The sequence below is a fragment of the Odontomachus brunneus genome, unplaced genomic scaffold (genome assembly GCF_010583005.1).
Source record: "Odontomachus brunneus isolate Ranch 3 - 2012 unplaced genomic scaffold, Obru_v1 Obru_scaffold_023, whole genome shotgun sequence".
In the NCBI taxonomy this organism is placed as follows: Eukaryota; Metazoa; Arthropoda; class Insecta; order Hymenoptera; family Formicidae; genus Odontomachus; species Odontomachus brunneus.
This window is the reverse complement of record NW_022639473.1, coordinates 1,114,755-1,135,815: the sequence shown is the minus strand read 5'-3', so window position 1 is coordinate 1,135,815 and position 21,061 is coordinate 1,114,755. Positions and strand designations below refer to the sequence as shown.

General features: G+C 41.1%; 1 protein-coding gene and 1 long non-coding RNA gene across 3 annotated transcripts in view; one reads left to right on the top strand and one right to left on the bottom strand.

Annotated features, from left to right (window-relative positions):
- Nucleotides 1–21,061, bottom strand: part of LOC116842226 (discoidin domain-containing receptor tyrosine kinase B-like) — a 168,294-nt gene that overhangs the window by 19,867 nt on the left and 127,366 nt on the right. The window contains exons 4-7 of the mRNA XM_032811128.1: nucleotides 20,573–20,804; nucleotides 17,407–17,554; nucleotides 5,201–5,365; nucleotides 2,651–2,784 (exon numbers count right to left, since the gene is read on the bottom strand). Coding sequence (XP_032667019.1) covers nucleotides 2,651–2,784; nucleotides 5,201–5,365; nucleotides 17,407–17,554; nucleotides 20,573–20,804 — 679 coding nt within the window. The remainder of the gene's footprint in view (nucleotides 1–2,650; nucleotides 2,785–5,200; nucleotides 5,366–17,406; nucleotides 17,555–20,572; nucleotides 20,805–21,061) is intronic.
- Nucleotides 1–21,061, top strand: part of LOC116842231 — a 139,655-nt gene that overhangs the window by 73,041 nt on the left and 45,553 nt on the right. The window lies entirely within an intron of this gene.

The window sequence follows — 21,061 nt, the reverse complement described above, 5'->3', positions numbered from 1 at the left end:
ATATATATATATATATATATATATATATATATATATATATATATATATTCCTTTTAAAGATCGCAGCTTGAACAAGAAGGCGGGTTATTTTGGAGAAAAATATCGCAGGATATTTTCGCGGGAAATAGAACATACCGCGGGAGAATCTCGCGGGTTGCTCCTGTCGCGGAGTGAATATTAACGATATTCCGTCTTTAAGTATCACGTCGCAGCGAAACCGGCGGTTCTCTCTACATGATACTTTCGCAAGACCGACTAGATGGAGAGAAAAACAGAAAGAGAAGGAGGTAAAGAGAGAGAGAGAGAGAGAGAGAGAGAGAGAGAGAGAGAGAGAGAGAGAGAGAGAGAAAAAGAAAAAAGCGTGCCCTGACGTGTCCCTGGAAAAATAGAGACTCGCGGGTTAAAGCTGTTTTTATCGTGTTTTATCGTGCGGTTACATTCTCGTTTTTGTTATGCTGTTGGCCGATACACCTTGATACAGAAAGGTGAAAACCCCGCTTCTCTATATCGGATCGCACACGAGGGCATTGACATCAAGGAGAAATACACCGCGCGTCGCGATAACTGTCGCTGCGTCCGATCGGTAAATCGTTAATCGCGTCACTTGTAATACGCCGTTCGTGAGTCAGTATTTACCAAACAATAGCTGTACTTTTATTGGAAGACAATGTCATTCTCTCTCTTTCTCTCTCTTCCCTTCCTTCCTCTCCCTCTCTCTTCTTGTCACGGATATATCCCCTTCTATTTTCGCGGATATATTATTGACATCTTATGATTGACACTTCCGTGCGCATTTTCGTCGGCATGCAACGCGATTTCTTCTCATTCCGTTTGGTCTCGCGCGCGCGATGTCCAATTCACCGAAAAACGATAATCACGTGTAAATTTTGTTAACGACATCGTCCCGGCGCGACACAACGGCGGCAGTCCCGATGGAAGCATGTATCCGCCAAATTTTGTCCGCCAAATCCGTCGTGTCTTTAATCGCTCCGTCAATATTTCACACACGTTACGATTGCTTTCGGTCTTCTTCCCCACTTCGTTTTTTCGTTTAATCCGCCGTGAAAGATGCGCATATCACGCGTCACGTTGAGAAGTGACACGTGCACGGAAAAAAAGCCTCAGTATGCGACTGAATAGGGACCAGACGAGGGACTCGTTGATGGGAAATGATATTTCTGTTACTGTGACTGGGGACACTCGTCTGAACATTCAGCTGCATTAAAACTCGACTGAGATAACTGAGAGCAATTAGCCGTGTAGAAACCTCCTACAGGAATCTTCCTGTTCCTACAACTGGGCTTTTCATCTGGTCCCCAGATAATAGAAGGGTAAAAGGAGAATTCACAGTTACACTAACATTTTTTTCCGTATGCACACTCGGGAAATGTTATTTTTCTGGACAGCGAGAGAAATGACAAGATCTCAATGAATTAGAAGTCTCACGATTATAAATTAAGACGTCACGTAGTAAATATTTCAAGTATAAATTCGTTTCTATCTCCGTCGTTGTGTATAATTTCGTGGAAGTGTAATTTCGCATAGCTTATAATCTTAATCACGTTTTCTCAATTTATGCCACTTCTACGTATGACACGATGTTTCATTAGCATGAAAAATTCTTGGTGCAATTAATCAGTTTCAGCAATGAGGTAATAATTTCGAAAACTAACATTTTTCGTAAAAGGATGAAATTTATTTTTACTTTCCTAAATGGTAACACATTTTCTTTTATCCGTGGTATTGAATCAAAATAAATTCAATAGTAACTCATAATGTTATTTTTATGAACATTTGACAGTGGATGTGCAGACAGAAGATACGATAACGTTCGGAATACAACGTAATGAATAATATCAGGCAGTACACATTCGAAATGTAATCCATTTTCCGTAGCGCAAAGCTCCGGCCTTTGTAGAGTTTTGTATATCGCATCAATTAAAATATTTTGATTTGCGTTTCTGCATGCTTGTGTTGTACGTTGTTGGGGCTGCTCATTATCATTTTGCTATGCCCCCTCTTGCTGTAAAACAGCAATAAAGGTAACATTATGACTTACTATTGAATTTGTTTTGATTTATCTTTATAATAATGCTAATAAAAAAAAAGATATGACACTATTTAAAAAAGTGACCTCAATCTTTTTGCGAAGAAAGAATGTTTCTGAAATTTTTATTGTTACATTTTATTGCCGCTTAAAGACTGATTAATTGCATCTACAATTTTTTCTTGCCCGATCACTGTAATTGATAAAATATAATGGATACCGTTACGGTGTGAACATTTTGTATATACATTTTTACCAGAATTCATTGGGAGATATCGTATCGGTTGGCACAATCGATATGTTCGCATTTTCTTGCATTGTTGCAGAATCGATTGAAATTCAGACGAGTTCGAAATTGTTAATTTTAGAATTTTATTGCAATTTTGGTATTATTACAATTCCAGAATTAATCTTAAAATCAGGTGATTTTATCCAGCGCAAGGTGTATATGTGTGTGTGTGTGTGTGTCATGTTAGTGCGTGGTCGTGTTAAACGTTCAGTTTCTTCCTCCTCTACTCCTTTCTTTTCCGAGTAGCGCCGCGAGAGAAAAACAATGTACGGGGGAGGGGGGAACATGTTGCGCGAGAGCAAGTTGAAGATTACCTGCACGTCCCGCGAGAAATAATTGTTGGTATAGATGTGCACCGCCTCGAAGACCAGCGTTGCTTCGAACTCGAAGATGAGCTCCACGAAGTTCTCCACGAAAGTGTCGCGCAGCCAAGCGACCCAACCCGTGCCTGTAAGTAACGAGCGCGAAAATAACGCGAATCGAAGTAACCGCGAAGTATCGCGGGACCACCTGGCCGCCTTTCGCTGCGCGAACGAGCGCGATTATCGTGGGGATTTATGCGCGGCGATTTCACGGCCTGATCTTCGCCAGCGACGGAACGTGAATAGAGAGAAAGTTCTCAGGGGCGATTTGAGAAAAACCGACGTTGCGCGCTCCGGAGTCACGCAACGAAATGAAAAGAGACGCAATTAATAACGTCTCGGGGAGGGAAAACTTTATTCTTCGATGAGGCGAGCGCGCAAAGGGATCTTTATACGGCGTACGCAGCGAGAAAATACGTTTGTTGTGAATAATATATCATACTGTATCGCGCGAGATATTGAGATTTATGCATACCGAAGTCAGAATTTATATCAGAGACTTGCAAAAGTTTGTTAGATTTTTAGCTTGTTGGATGTTTCTAGATATTTCGGGAAAAACGGGAAAAATTTTACTTTCAGAAATTGCGAATGGAGGCGTATATTTTTATAGATGAATATTTCGGAAATGAAGATATTCGTTTTTAACAGATATTGAAGAAATAGATGTCTTGCTTTTTAGAAACAAACATTTCTCGTCTCTGTTGAATATCATTCTTATTAATAACAAAAACTTAGTAACAAAATGTGCCATTTAAAGTATCTGTCATCGATGTTCACTTTTTCCTACTATTTTTCAGTTAACTGTCTGATTCTGCGTCTGCAAAATTGACTTGTCTTCTCAAGTCAACGAAATCATCAACGATGGGATAAACTTTTGCATGTCTCTGATATATCACAGTAATTAATGAGTATTTTTTTCAAATTGTTTTTTGTTTTTAATCGATATATAATTCGATATATAATTCATACGAGATAGCTGCTTTCTTCTAAATGTCTCAAAGAACACAAGTATAACCCAGCCGAACAAAACAGTATGATATTGAGTCCGTTAAAATTTTAGTCGAGTTTTTTGAATAAATTCTATATTTATTGCCCAATTTGTCTACTCTAATTTTTGTATTTATTCAACACAAGGCAGATATGCAAATAACACAAATGACACGTCGAAAATTAACGCAAAAACATACCACTTGCAAACTATCGTGTTATTTTAACATTCAATAATGGTGAATACAAACTAAACTGAAAAGTAAACCTACTCAAAAGTTACACTCCGATTTCTTTCTAATTTGGCACAAAAGTAGAAGTACAAAAAATATGTCATATTTTTTCATTTTGGCCCATTTTGAATTTCACGGGCAGTTTATAGTTTTTTAATGTTCTTACTCCTATCATCAACAAATGCAATAAAAATGCTTAAGAAAATAAATTAAACACAAGATATTAAATAATTTTAACAAAATCGGCATAGCTGAGACACGAACCATTCTAAGTTTCTTTAGCCAAGATTCCAACCGAAATATTTCAAATCTGTCAATTAAGTCTAAATTAGTCAAAAATGGTTCTAATCTTGGCCAAACCGAGAAATTATTTGTATAAAAAATAATTTTTAAACTTTTTACATGTCTTGTTTAAACATTTTATTATTTATATATTCTTTATACAAATAATTTTACACATTTGCGCAGATTTGAAATATTTCGATTGGAATCTCGGCTGAAGAAATTCAGAATGATTCGTGTCCAGCTATACCGACTTTGTTAAAATTTTAATTAAAATTACTAGATTTCTCTCAATTTGGTCGAGATTCGCACCATTTTTGACTATTTTAACACAGATTTAAAATATTTTGGTTGAAATCTCGGTTAAAGAAATTTAGAATGGTTCGTGTCTCAGCTATGTCGATTTTGTTAAAATTATTTAATTATATCTTGTATTCAATTTTGTTTCTTATGTATTTTTGTTGCACTTGTTGATGATAGGAGTAAGAACATTAAAAAGCCATAAATTGTGAGACTCAAAGTGGAACCAAAATGAAAAAATATGACCTAAATATTTTTTGTACATCTACATTTGTGTCAAATTAGAAAGAAATCGGAGTGTACCTTTTGGATAGGTTTACTTGTGAGTAAAATAGATAACATCAATATGTCAAATTAACACAAGGGCGTGTTAAAAATTTCTGCACGGATCGATTTCAATACAATTTCAAGACAAGTTTGAATGGATCGTTCTGGACATGTAGAGTGTGTTAAACTTGACACAACATTTTTTACTGCGTGACATCCCCCCAAAAGAAATGTCCTCTCCATGTAATCGATAACACGAGACGCACAACGACCAGGGGCTTCTTCGTCACGGAAGCAGAACCGCGTTGCCCGTCCGGAGCGCCTCCTCTGTCCGGCTGGAGGATCGCCGGTTTCTTCCCCGGTTTCGCGCTGTTTAGCACCGGTTCACTCCCTCGCACGCTCTAAACCAACCACCCACTCCTTACGGGATTACCTTTTCCGTCTCCCATGTCCTGCCTGTAATTATCCGCGCCGACCTCGCCATCGATTAGGCAGCCCAAGCCATCGGTCAACAAGTTGTCCTGCCTCTTACCGTCGTACGAGACGTCGCTGAGCTCCGGCATCGAGGTGTCCGGGATGGTGTAGCTCAGCACGCCGCCTGAAAAACACACGAAAGTTCCCCGCCGGTGAGTTGGACCGCGTGTGTGTATGTGCATGTGACGTACGCGCGCGACAGTAGTGGTTTTCTTTTCAAACACACCCGTCCCGCCAACTTCCGTCGTTACACCCCGGACTCGCCTCTTTCGCGCCATTAGCTCTGTTCCTGTCTCTCCGCCTGCCTCTTTCTTCCTCTCACTCTTCCGCGTCGACTAAATGATTTCGTTGTTTCGGCAGTTCTGGATGAGCGGAAGTATATAAAATAAGGACGACACTTTGTCGCCGGACGGCAAATGTCGCTCTCTCGCGCGGGAAATCGCGTCGAAGGGATCTCTTCGAGGCTTCCTTCTTTCTCTCTTCGCATCCCTCGTGATGTCGTGCGTGACTGTCGTTAGCGAGAGGGCAAAGGCACGGGGAGGGGATGGTGGTGGAGGGAAAGCGACGCGTTGCCGTTCTATCTGTCTAATTACTCGGTCTCTCTAATTATTACCGTTGTTACCGGGGATAAGAATCACGGAAGCTTCGTCCTTTTAACCGAAATTCCAAGGGATATTTCGCGAACGACGACACTCCGCTCCAGTTCTGCGGGAACACTTCGAGAATGAAGTGAAGTGGCGTCGCTTAATAACGCGCCGCGAGACGTCGCATCAGGTTGGAAGAGGGAGCGAGCGGGAGAGAGAGAGAGAGAGAGAGAGAGAGAAGAAGCAGCTTAGTTAAAATTAATCAATTAAAATTAATTAAAACGACTTGCTCGGAGCGGCGACGGGGGAGTTGGGCGACGGCGAGGGTGGCGGACGTCGTCCGCAAGGGACGCGGCGACGCGGACGGCTGAATTTTCGTTGCTCGGCGAAATTAATAAGGGACCGCAAAAATGGCGGTGCGCCCACTTTGCCATGTCGTGTTCAAAATCGCTTAACTACTCTTAATATTTCACGGTATATACCGGTGCTCGCGCGCGCACGGCCGGCCGTGCTTGTCACGCGATGTGGACAAGCCAGTTTTGGTCAACGTACCTTCGCCTGATTCCGTGTCACGTGGATGGCGCCGAGGCAATAATTTTACTTAGAACAACGTAACGCCTCGCCGCCATATGCGGGGCCTGGCTCTGTACCGCAACCGACACACACACATACACACCCACGCAAATACACATATCAGGGAATTGTGTACGACCGTACGTATGAAAATAAGAAGCCGACCTCGTTCTCGAATACAACAACGGTCGTCCTTTTAATCGAGATACCAGATATCTGCGCGCTGCCGAGCAAAATCTCAGTGAAGAAAAAAGAGGGAGAAGCAGAGAGAGAGAGGGAAAAAAAGAGAGTACATGAGCGCAGACGAAGAAGCGCGATAACGCGTTGCACGGCTTATTATAAAAAATAATGTACCCTGCATTCGTTATTGGATTAATAATCAGAGAGTGTGTGCGCGCGAACGCGAATACGTTTGAAATTGTATAGTTATACAAGCGTGACTAGAGTTCCCTTCAAGTCAGAGTTAGGACGTCGTCCGCCATTTGCAACAGTAGCAAAGATTTTGGTTACAGCAGCAAATTTTTAGTTATAGCAACAAGACAAACCATAATTAGGTGCGGCAGTAAAGTCTTTTTTTCGGGGTTGTTTTTCCATCGTGCACGATGAACTTGGGTGCCTAAGATCAGTTAGAAATTCGACTATACGATTGAGTTCGTTATTCTCTGCCTGTGAGGCTCTCTAGGCTCGATAATGATGGGCGAACGATAAGGCAGGTAAACGGCGAAGCAAATTAATCCGCACTTCGAGCGACAAAGTCGCTGCTCCGTTCCGTTCTATCGTTCGTGCGGTCGGAGGCACCCGTCACGTGCGCGAGGATCGTTCGTGTAAACTGGCGAACATTTCAGCGATGTGTCGCTGATACCTCCCCGCCATTTTTGAAGGTACGCATTAAGAGACGCTGTACTTCAGCACGCGTGAGAAACATTGCTCTTACCGCGGGGCCGCTTTACTCTGTAATCTAGCAATCCGCTAATCTAATCGCCGTCGGCGATCTTGCCCGCTTGCGCGGCCCGAAATTATTGCAAATTTTCATTGGGATCGTTAGAACGCGATCTTCGCGCAACGTGCAACTCCTAAGTCGAGATAAATGGCTTCTCGTGAACCAAAAAAATAGCTCCTCTCTCCCTCTCGCTCTCTCTTTCTCTCTGTTTAATTATTATCTTAATAGACACTGAATTGTAAGTGGAAATCGAGATTGCTGATTTTGATATTCAGAAAGAACGTCCCGCAAAAGAGACGTACAATTTTAAAACTCAGGCAAATTTGCAGAATATATAGCGTAGATAATTATTATTAGTGGACAGATCAAATTGTGAAAATTGAAATTACTAATTTCGATATTCAGGTAGGATATTTGCAATTTTAATGCTAACTTTGACAAATTTATAAAGGATATAATAAGAATGGAATAGAATATATATGCGATAGAATATGATAGGAGTGAATTTACCTTAATTGAAATATCGAGAAGTACCATCGTGTCTATGGAATATCTCTAATTTTCGATATTATATCTGTTTTTGCAACTGAACGAAGCTTTTCGAATTCTATTCAAGTAAGATTCACCCACAATTAGCCGAGGAATATGAGAAATTCCGTGAACAATTCTATTGAAACTGCACATCCTTATATAAACAAGTTCCATATTAAAATTTTATTAAAGTTCAACCGTGAAATTAGTCGGAGGAATATAATTTCGCGAACTATTTGCCTGTGTCGAGCTTAGAGCTTGTGAACGTCTTCTGCGATCGTTTGTAGCACTGATACCGCCAAGGAGGAAGTGGATCCCAAATTCGTCAGTGAATCTTTAGTTTAAATTCCGGATACGGACCACTCTCTGTAAGGCTATAAAAATTCGAAACGGATAAGTCTTATCGACAGGACGAAATAAATGTTACGGCGGCTCCGCGATGCGTATTGAAACTGCCCTCGTGAATTTCTCTTTCTCTCTCTTTCTTACTCAAAGTTAACTCAAAAGAGAAATAGATTAAAGAAATGGAAGGAGAAATTGACTAATTTGTTTTTTTATTAAATAATATTTCAATACAATAAACACATGTGCGGGACTTGACGTGGATAATTCGAGAGATCGTGACGTGAGCTGATACTTTCCTCGTGAATCGCTTTCCTCCCGTCATTGAGCCAATCCCCCCTTCCTCTTTTGACAGAAATTTAAAACCAAAAGAGGAATCAGCTTGATTATTTTTTATTACATAGTTTCGCGTACATTGATTCGAGCAACCGTCAGGCGAGGCTTCCCTCGTCGGATATTCCTCTCCCCTTTCTTCTTTCCAGCGAAATTAATTCCAAAATTAAGAGAGGGGAATCAGATTGATTATTTGTTCTATTAGATAACCCGCGTCGTGCAAAATGCGAAGTTCAACGTGGGTGATTCGAGTAACTGTCAGTCGAAACCCTTTCGAACCGCTCTGCTTCCGTCGGCGAGCCGCGGCTCCCCTCTCTCTTACTCTTTCCCACTGAAATTAATCGAAAACCCAAATCAGATCGATTATTTTCTCTTCTTTTCATTAGATAATCCGTCGTACGACGCGCGGAGCTCAACGATTCGGGTGATTCGAGCGACCGCGGGCGACGTGGTACTTTCGATATTAGCTCTCGTGTGTATACACCGACATACGAGCCGATTTCGATTACCCTCCATCAGCTGAGGTTTAGCGCACTTGTATCCTGTCAAACCGCGAATGTCAATACCAGTAGGAGGACAATGTCGTGGATTCTGTAGCCGCGTTGACCGGCTCGGCCGTGTTGCCCGCGATTCCGGGAGTAATCGTTCGTGTTCGCCCTGCCGGCTCGGCCAGGGCATCAACGTTGTTTTAACCAGATGCCGTGCACGGCCGCCATAAATCCGGCATACCCGCCCGGTCGGGCTCGATCTCACACGCTCCGAATACTTCTTATAGCGCGCGAAAGCTCTCATGTCGCCGTTTTACCACCGCAACCGCGGCCGAGGCCTCGCGCATACGTCACCGCTTGAACGCGCGCGATCTCGCGCTGTTATTGGATTATTAGCGACCCAGAAACATTATTTATGCGAGTATTCTTCGGCGCACACTCCTGCGCGAGTTATCGAGGATTTATTTGCCCGTATAGTCCCTGCAAGAAGTCACTGAAACTTAGAAATACGCTTCCCTCTTAGACTGGATTTAGAAAACTCTTCTATTTTTCATACGAAAACATACGTAAGATACGTACATCACACACATTTTTTTTGTAATTTAGTTACTTCATCTCATATCTGACTTTTAGATTTTCATCTCTCTGAACCGCAGTGAAACTTTGCATATTTTTTTACAAACTTTGCAGTATTCTGAATACTTAAAATATATGTGAAAATATAAATAACACACACGCGGTTCATTGTTTTTCACACGTATTTAATTAATTATTCTTACATTTCGCTAAGGTCTCTCTCTTTCTTTGTTCGGATTTCTTTTTTAATTTTTATTGAATATATTTTAATTTAGTTTTCAGGCATTTTATTACGAGCAACTTGCATTTTTATGTGCTTCCGTTGTGAATTTATTACTTTCGTTTTTTCTTACTAATGTTTCCACTCTTGTTTAAGCCTTTATTTGATAATATTGCTTTCAAGCAACATCGATTTTTCATGTGCTTTTTGCGAGCACGAAAAGTATTATTATTTTTGTATTTAGAACTAAAAAACATATTTGACATTACCATGTTTTTACTTCTGCCAAAGTATCTATCCTTGAGAAAGCAAAACATGTATAACAACAAATTGAAATTTTTGCTTCTAAACATTTGGTTGATTCTGAATCAAAATTTTTGGTTCGGTGTATCGAATTTTCGTTTTGACCACAAAACGCTTTTTTCAGTGATACATTTGTTTAGCATTGTTCCTCTGAAACAACACCTGTTTCAGTAGTTTTGATTCTCGCCATTAAGAGATGACAAAAATAGAGATGGAAAATATGTATATAAAATGTTTTATATACATATTTATATATATAAAATATTTTAATATTTTATAATATATATAAAATCTTTTATATATAAAATATTTTCAAAGTAATATTTTGAAAACAGTATAACGGCATTCAGGCGACACAATTTACTTCATTTAAACACTCGAAAATCTTTTTCCTTAATTTTCTTTGAGTTTCCCAAATAGAGGGCCAAGGTACTAAAAAGAGATTACAAATAAGGAAAAACGAAGAATAACAAATAGAGAATAGCGAGTTAATCTAAATAAAATTTCGAGTGATCCACCACAGTCGGCTATCAGCTGATTAAGTCTGTCGCGTTGGGTTGTCGCGGCGCGATCGAGGGACCGTGATAACGAAAACGTGGACTGCGCGCAGAGGAAAAACACGACTCTTTTCGAGAAGTTACGCGCAACAAAACTAAAATACAACTCGGTTACAGGGAGCCCACAGTCGAAAAACCGCGTTACAACCGCGGAAAATGTTCCTTGCGCAAAAATGCAGAGCGAATTTTGCTCTCTATCCCTTCCCCGTCCCGCGCTCTCTTTTTTTCGTGTCAGGCTTTTCGTGCTTTGTTCTCGGCAGAGTCGAACCCGTAATTCCTACGACACACACACACATATACACACACACGAGCGAAATCGGTATGCGTCGCTCTCGGTATTCGTCCTCAGACGAATTCGATAGCTTCCGAAACTCGGCGTTGCCTTTTAATTGCATCTGATCGATCAACAAAGGCGATTAATAGGCGCGCGGTGGCGTTAACGCGGGCTTAAAGATTCACGTTTGCATACGCAGACATGAGCCTTCCCGTTGCTGCCGCGATTAATTCGTTCTCCTTCGGTTTCTTTCGTGGCGGAATGGAAATAACAATTTATGCTGAAAGTAATAAAGGAACAAAGCTCTCTTTCGTTCAACATTTTTTCTCTCTGCCTCGCCGCGTTTTACTCGCGCCTTTTGTATAATGTTACAGCCTGGACTGATTGCACGGCTTCTTCTTTATGTAAAACACATATCTCGACGATACCTAGTTTTTCACTTGGGGGCCGCTTGCGCTTTCGCCGTCAGTGTTTAATGAGAAATTCCCCGACGGACTTCTTCGTGTTCTATTGCCGTTTCGGGATGTAACGAGTGAAAAGTGTGCAACGAAGGGACGTGTGGGTGCACAGAACAGACGCGAATATTTGAGCGAGCGCAAAAGATGAAAGATAGGAGGGGGTGCTTCGGTAACTTTTGGAGTTTAACGACGGGCCGTTTAGATCGACGCGCGAATAGTGTATCGTTTCATTTCTCTCCGCTTATCGTCAAGTGGTACAATCACGTCGGCGAACGAATGCGAGCGCGCCGGCGCGTTAATTTCGCGTTGTTCTCGTTTAATCTTTGCACGCCGCTCCGTAGAATTCCCAGGGAAATTGTGCCTCGAATCCAGCCGGCCGACGGCCGCGCGTAAGGGTAACGCGCGCGACCGAGAAAAGAAACTGCATGCAAATTTATGTAAATAGCATTGTGGTGGCGCACGGCGTGTTTGTTGTACATAATACACGCACCTGTACATAAATTATGAGAATGGCTGTCGTATGCGTCACGAATACTTAACATTCGTTACTTTGTGATATCAGGAACCGGGGTCTGGGAAGGGAGAAAGTAGTCCGAGGGATGTTGGCGAGTGTCCGAAGTGAAAAAATTACGGATAGTCATTATACGCGAAAAAAGAGCTAGCTTCCAGAGCTAAAAAATAGCTGCGGCAGATAAGATGTGTCACTGAAATAGGGACAGCTAATGTCGATACTACCGAAGCTAAATTTATTCGCTGTTTAAACTTAGGCGCTACAGCGAGAAATATTAGCTGCTAGAAATAAATGACTGTGGCAAATGATTGTAGCTGTGCGGCAAACTTATTTAATATATACATACGATAAGAAATTTAGGAATAACTGCCGTTTTCTTAGTTATTTGAAATGATATGCAATTTTAATGTCATCTAATATATTTGTATTTTATAACGAATGTATTTATATCATAGCCAATTCTTAGCAGTGACAGCTAAACGATTTTGACTAAGTTTGAATCAGCTACCGCAGTTTAGCTGATATTACTAAGTCATTTTTTTACGTGTAGATGATGAAGAGATTATTAGAAATTATCTAATACGACCATTAATGTCTAAATTGGTATATTTAATAATAATTAGGAACTATCTAATTATTATTACGGACAATTAGAGGACATCTCAGTAAAATGGGAAAATCACGCGGGCGAAACTTTGCCGGAATTTTTGGACGGATAGAAAAATTAAATGAAGGATGCTGTTATGAATGACACTAATCGATATACACTGAGAGAAAAATGAACTTAAAAAAATAAAAAGTACTTATTCTACTATTTACTAATATTATTTACTTTTACTATTATACTACACGTAATATTTTACTACTTACTAATAATACACAATACATATTTACTCAAATCTAAATTCCATCATTGAAATAGAATAAACAAAATTACTTTTATAAAAACACTAAAATTTTTAAAAGAAAAGTACATTTTCTCATTTGAAAAATATATTAGTATAAGTAAATATGTTATTAGCAGTATAAGTACTTTTTATATATATATATTTCCTAAATATTTTTCGCCTCAGTGTATCTTGAGTGAAACTCTTGTGGTCTCGAGTGGCAATATTTCCACTATGGCCTCGAGCGAGAATACTGCCACTTTTCACTCGTCCTGAGCGAGTGATTTCACTCCAAGACATTTAGAGAATAGATAGTGCGTGTATAAAAACTGCGTTATCGCAATATAAAGTTCTCCCTTTCGTTTCTCGCTTTTCCCGAAATGTTGGTGCGCGGCAGGAGGAGAGAAAGAGCTCTCCTATTTGGCGCAAGGGTCAAGAAGAAAGAGGGGGATAAAGAGAGAAACGAGGTAAAATTTTCGAGTTTTCTCCGCGTGGTAAGCTTGTTATCGCCCCTTAGCGGAACGCGCATTCGCCGTGCGAACGCTAACGACACATTGATTGTATAAGGGACATTAAGTGCCGGAACTAGGTCGAAAACAAATGTACCAGGCCGACCCGGCAATGAGCTCGTCCGTATAACGCTGTTACGAACGTTAATGGGATCTAGCACTGTAGTTAGAGCCAGCGGCGCCCTGCCTTCACTTGGCCTGGTGGCCGTCTCAGCGGCGTCTCAGCAAATTGAATGAAATTGCAATTTGGAAATTAATCGTCAGGTGTCCACTTGAGCGACGTGACGTCGTCGTCGTCGTCGTCATCATCGTCGCCGTTTGGTCGCGCGATCGCGTTTACGTTATTCCGAAATAATCTCGAAAAGCGAGCCGTATCAAGGTAAAAGTATCAACATCTGAACGCTGATAACGCTGGTACCTAACTGTGGACATTCTTACTGTTTTGGTTTTTAAACACGAATATTTAAGCTTTCAAAATGTATATTATTTTTATTTTTATATGTTATATATATATATATATATATATATATATATATATATATATATATATATATATATATATTATATTCAGCATTTGCAAGATTTATATTATATTCATTGTGTTCATAGTTGAAAGTCATTTACAATTCCAAATTACTGAATCCTAATATTATTGTTATTGAATTAATTCCCTCCTTAAAATTCTCAATTACGCATTCCCTTTTGATGTTTACTTAAAGTGACTAAAAATACTACCTCAGTCAGGATATAGTATTATATAGCCTTCTGATATTTTTCGCGATTTTAAATAGGAATAAAAAATGTACAATTAGGAATTTCACGGAGGAAAAATTAATGAAATAAAAGTTGGGACTTAGTTAATTTTAGATACTTAAAAATTAGGAGTATTCAGTAATTGATATTTAACAATTATTATATGTATAATATATTGCATTATATTTAAACTTTATTATGTAATATTTAAACTTTTATATATCACTTAATATTTAATACTTATGTTACTTTATAACTTTCAAATATTATATAATATTCAAAAACCAAAACATTGAGGATGTCCAGATATTGGCATTTTCACCTTAATATCCGAATGAGAGCACAGGCTCGCTGGAGCTGCCGTTTTTGCTCGTCCTTCTTGCACTCGTCGATTTGTCAGTAATGCATGCAGCGATTGCGTGTCGGGATATAACACAGCGTCCGATATCGGCGCGCGTTGCCTCAGTTATGACATTTTCGACGGTAATTCGGCAGCATTTGATATCCGAACTCGCTGCGCGCGCGCTGTCGTTTCGCGCGCAAAAATTTGTCTGACGGATGGACGCGGCTAATGATCGAATGAATTTGCCTATCCGCGTAAGAGCGCCCTCGAGCGCATTATCCGCGATTGTCGTTATCGGCGCCAATCGCCGTTGAAATTGGTTTAGCGTTGTTCGCCTCATGAAGTGCGCATTACGACGTGCATTTGTTTCATCGGCGCGGGCTCGATTTTGTTTGTCTCCCGCCGCCTCTAGAAAGGCCGAGTATCGCGAAACCGCGAGCCGAAATTTGTAACCGCAATCGCCCGTTCCAAGTGTCGACCCTCCCTCTCCGCTCTTTCCCCCGCGATTCGCTCCTCGTCTCTGGAAATCTGCACGGGGAGAAAAAAAACGTTCGCCATTTGCGCGACTATAATTGCGCGGTGAGGTAATTGTAGCCGGGAGAGCCGTTTCTGTGCAGCAAGTCCCGCTATTGCGTTATTGATGACAACTCTGTATGCATACACCCGGGAAAAGTATATTTGTTATTTGTGGCTGTAATTACACAGTGAAATAATTATATAGTCGTGAGACATTTTTGCAGCAAGCCCCGCCACAGCTTTTTCGATGTGATAACCTCATATATATACATATATACTGAGTGCTGACTGATAAATATGTACCGAGAGAAAAAGTTGGCCGAAATTAATCTCTGTCGAGAAAGAGAAAGAGAGGTCAAGTGCGTTACTTATGACTACAATTGTAGCCATTTTCGCAGCAAAAGTGCCACAATAGTATTGATAATGATCTTATATGCGTGTATTACGAAAACGTGTCTGATGCTTGTGACTACGATTGCGTAATGAGATAATTGAAGCTGGGGAGATGATTTTTGCGCTAATGATATTGACTTTGTGTGCCAGTCGCAGCTGTTATACATTTTCCTTCGAATAACAGAAGAATATGCTTGGCGTCGAAAATGACTAAAATTTTAGTGAGATTAGCAACTTTTCTCTCTTGGTATATTGCTGCCAGCCCATGCAGATTTTCCACTGTAAATCATCGTTTTTCAGGACGGTTTACTACACGAAAATCTCACTTTATTGCACGACAACTATGCATACGATATAGTTGCAGGAATACACATTGTGCGCATGTAATGGCCATCATAATGAAACGTTGAACCTGCTGTAATTCGCGCGGTTAAAACCAGGAATTCGGAGTAAATTGTTACATTTTTCTCTCAACTGACAAGTAAATCTATCCAAAAGATACACTCCGATTTCTCTCTAATTTGGCACAAATGTAGAAGTACAAAAAATATTTAGATCACATTTTTTTCATTTTAGGTTTTACGGGCAGTTTATAGCTTTTTAATGTTCTCACTCCTATCATCAAAAAGCACAATAAAAATGTATAAGAAATAAAATTGAATACAAAATATAGTTAAATAATTTTATCGGCATAGCTGAGACACGAACCATTCTAAATTCTTTAGCCGAGATTCCAACTAAAATATTTTAAATCTGTGTTAAATTAGTAAAAAATGATTCGAATCGTGACCAAATCGCGAAATCTGGCAATTTTAATTAAAATTTTAACAAAACCGGCATAGCTGAGATACGAACCATTCTAAATTTCTTTAGCCGAGATTCTAACCGAAATATTTCAAATCTGTGCTAAATTAGTCGAAAATGGTTTGAATCTCGGCCAAACCGAGAAATTATTTGTATAAATAATTTTTTTCAACTTTTTACATGTTTTATTTAAACATCTTATTATTTATACAAATTTTTTATTTATATAAATTTATACATTTTACACATTTGATTTCATATTCATAATCAACAAACCAAAAATTCCTATATCTTGTATTCAATTTTATTTCTTATGCATTTTTGTTGTACTTGTTGATGATAGTAGTGAGAACATTAAAAAGTTATAAACTGCCCGAAAAACTCAAGTGGGCCAAAATGAAAAAATATGACCTAAATATTTTTTGTACTTCTACATTTATGCCAAATTAGAAAGATATTGGAGTGTAACTTTTGAGAAGGTTTACTTGTGAGTCAAATTTGAAGTTAGTGGCTTACAAAATTGACTAAGTTAAAAATCACACCAACTACTTGCATAATTAACTATCGTAATCGTGGAGATTAAATTTATGTAAAAATAATGGAAAGATAGTCTTTCACGAAGAAAAATATCAACGGTTATATGCTCAAGATTCTACACGAGAAAAGAACACCATAGTGCTCAGAGAGACGAAAATCAATTCTGCTACCAATATCGCTTATTTTTCTTTTTGCACGTTGTTTACAGCCCGCGATGATTTCAGTATTGGCGAATTATTTCCACTTGTATGAAAAGTAAGAAGTTAATAAGTTAATATGCATTTTCAAATATCTGGTTTAAATCGAAGGTTGACTCAATTGAAATTAACTGTTGAGTTGAAAGTTACTCGACTGTTAACTGATTAACTGATTACTGCCCAAATCTGGTCAAAACAAGGGGAAAACGCTGGGAAAATGCCGGGAATGATTGTATCTGCAGCGATTCACCGTTGTTTTTCTTTTCCTGCGTAACGATCTCGATCGCGAAAGTCGTTAGCGAGAGATCTGCGGCTGGCTTATGGAAAATAACAAATATGATTTTTCCAATCTTCGCGCATCGGTTTTCCCACCGCGACCTACAAAGCCCCGAACGGCAAATATTTCTTCCGCAATTTATTCGTGCCGTATAATTCGGCGATTTTCCGGGGGATAAGCGGACGCGCAAAACAGTCGGCGGGACGGGATGCGCGTCGAGCATGTGATCCTTCCTACACTATGGCGCGCGGGTACTTACTCGTGTCACGGCATCCTTTCAGCTCGATGCGAAGGCATACCGTGCGTCTGTGTTCCGAGTGCGGCAGGATCCGGATTTGGCTGGCGAAAATAGGCGGGATCAGTCTGTGCGACATGACGGTGGAGGTGTCGCTGTTGCCGACCAAAACCTGCGGAAAACGCCGTTGCGACGTGCGTGAGTGAAACAGATCTGGGAAATCGTGAACAATGAACGGAAAAACGCGCGAGAGGGAAAGAGAGAGAAGGAGAGAGAGGGAGAAAATAAAATAAAATTAGCGACTTCTCGCGCGTCGACCGACGCGAAAATTGGGATTTGATTAACAGCGCCGTCACTTCGCAAAATAATGAAGTCACGTTCCGCTTTTCTCTTTTCCTCTCTCTTTCTCTCTCTCCCTTTTTTTTTGATATTCGGTGTTGACGAGAGAGTTTTTTCAGGCAGCCGCGGATTCGACGGCGGTAACTTTTATCGCGAGAACCACGCGTCACTAATACGATTAAACGGATAATGGACACTCCGTCCGGAAATTTCCCTGGTACTTATAGACGTCCCTCGATTTTGGAAGCCGTTAATGTAATACCGAGCCGGGTGTACGCGCGTTCGCTCGTCCACGCAGTGCTCTATTCATCTTTTTTTCCCCCGGACGGAAATATCGGGACGTCCGTCCGGTATATGGATGTCAGCGCGTCGCGCCGGTATTTCGCCGATAATACATTTAGCGCGTCGCCGTGCTACGCTGGATATGAACTTTTCGACGGCACCGCCGGCTGTAGGACCTCCGCGCCGGATTGACACTGGCCCTAATGAGGCGTTGCGATTTCTGCTGCTCGGTTACCCGTAAAATTAAGCGCGATGCGTAACGTAACTTCGGCCCGACTCGTCCCCCGTCTCGTCTCCTCTTCTCGTGACAGTCTCATATTCGTAATCTCTCAGACGAGAAATTTTGATTCTGCTTTACATATATACACACACACGTACAACTCCGCGAATTCTATTCAACTTGGAGGATCAAGACGGTTGCACTTGCCACCGTTTTCCTCATAGTAGGTCTCAGAGAGAGACATTTCGGAATTATTCAACATTCGGTTATCTTAATATTCTATCTGTATTTAATTTCTAATAGCTGTAAATTATTTACATAGCAAATTATTTACGTTTTAAATTGGTCACATGTAAATTATTTACATTTAAGAGAGAGAGAAGCCGAGTAAGTAATTAAGTTATATAAATAAGTGTTATATAATTACATAAACGAGATATATTACTAATTGAAATTCAGAAGAAAGATTAAGCATTGTTAGAACATTGAGATAATCGAATATAATGTAATAATGAAACGAGACTTCCACTGAGATCAGCATGGGGAAAGTGGCAGTAAATTACATCCGCGCAGCGCCAAGGTAGGACACAGCCTGTACAGCGTTGTATCTCGAAATTCTCTATTAATCCTTCAAGTTCGATGGAATTTGCAGGGTTAATGCAGAATCCAAATTTCGACTCGAGATCACGTGGCTACTCGGCTGAGCGATAAGAGATTATCGAATGCAGCTGCAGCGCATTAAATCAGCGCTCGCTGCATACATTTCGACGTAAAAATGCGGTATTCGTCTTTTCGTTCCTTTCCTGCGGACTGCACGTAAAGCTGTTATCCGTTGTTGGAGAAAGAGAGAAAGAAGGAGAAAGGAAGCAAAAAATACAGAGGAAATAGGGAGGGAGGAAGGGAGGGAAGGAGCACAATTAAGAAGAAACATCGAAATCGTGCGGGGCGAGCAGCGATTTTTGCGGGCAGAAATAATTCGACTATAGGAAACGCGCGGCTGTGTCGAAGGCGTAGCGATGCGTGATTCAATCTCGAACGGGGAGCGATATTTGAGAGCACCACCGTCGCTCAAGGAGAGAAGAAACTCTCTTTCTCTTCGTCTTTCGCGCGAAAGGTGAAGAAGGAGAGAGGAGAGGGGAGAGACGACTGACTCTTGAAAAGGGGAAGTTGCACTTTTAGTGACGCTTAACCATATGTTACGGGCACGAAGACGTTACGTGCAATTCCAACACACAAGAGCAGATCGCTTATCGATTGCCGCTTCTCACTGTCCCGCGCGGGGGTGAAAGAAGCCGGAGGGGAGTGGAGGAGAGTGGGCCGCGCGAAATCGAGCTCGAAGTTGGGAATATTGTGATCCGATCAACCGTGAAACAGAAGGATCTTGATATTGTGGCGGCGGGAAGCGCCTTTTCCCTTAACGCGAATATTACTTCTCGGAGAGTTGCTATTGCTCGTTAATCCCACTATTTTTTTTTCTTGACTTTTTCCCTTCGTTCTTTCTTTTGTACGAAACTTCTCGCGATCTCGATCCCAACGGCGGATTCGCCGGCGAATTCGGGGTGAATTTTCCGCGAGCGGAGATGCCCAGGCGCCCCGATAGTTTTAGAATTACAAACAACTTAGGGAGAAGGGATTTTCGCGCGAGATACATCTCGGAGATGGGCGAGCAATCGTGAAACTGCACTCCCAGGCTAATATTTCAGAGACATAGACTTCGCTTTATACGACGGAACACTTCACCATTACTTGGAATTTTACTTTGAAAGATGTGCATTAAGGTCTTTACTTAAGGCGCCTACCAATTATAACAATCTTGTTCCATACTAAAAATCAAACAACCAAACAATCCCGAGTCATTTTTCCTCGCGACGCGTTTATAACGAAGTAGTGATTACTTAAATTATTATCGTTATCCTTATTATCGTCACACGAACATGTGCTCGCACAAGGAACGATCGGCATTTCATTCAACCATCTCCGCTGCATTAAACATCGTCGAGAAAAAGAGTGCTTCACGACGTGTTCCGACTTGAGTTCTCACAAGAAGAGGCGCTGTGTGTGATTAATGAGCGTCAATTAAGGAACATTCTGTATAATCTCTCGGGAATGGAGAATCCGACCCGGGAGGAATCTGTCCCGGAGATTCGCGCAGGCAGAATCTATCCGTTGAAATAACGAGGTCGCGAGCTGCTCGATCATTTCGCACGGCGTTCGTTCGGCTAATTAACTGAGAAGCGGCGGTTTCGGGATTGATTCGACGCGAATGAAAGTCATTCACCCCTCTTCGCGTGGGACGAGGGGCAGCGGGCGCATCAATAGATGCATCGCCCGCCGGCCTTGTCTTCTTACCTCCTTGTTGTCCCAGCGCTTATATCGCCGCCACTCGATGAAGCCGGGACGTCGATACTCCAAGGTGTAATCCTCGACGTACTCCTGACCGCGGCCGTGATCGTAACGGCCCTGTGTCTGCACACCGGTGACGACGTGGGCACCCAGTAGGTCGACCTGAAGCCATTCGCGGACCCCTTTCTCTATCTGGCTCTTTGGGCACCAGGCACCCCCGGCGGTCTCCTTCCGCAATCTGTTAGCAGAACACGTTATTAACGCGACTCAGAGGCGACAGGATCGATTGTTTCTCCTGTTCTTTAACGAAATCAAGTAAATGAAGATTTAGAGTCAAGCAAAGTAGGTATTTCAAAGCTATCTTTGATATTTAAAAATCTTGCTTGCTTGATTCTCTTGTTGAAAGATAGCGGAAATAATCGATTTTACCAACTAGTCCTGGTTTTCCCTTATCATCGCCATCAGCGTCTCGCGCTCTCGCGATTCGATGACGGA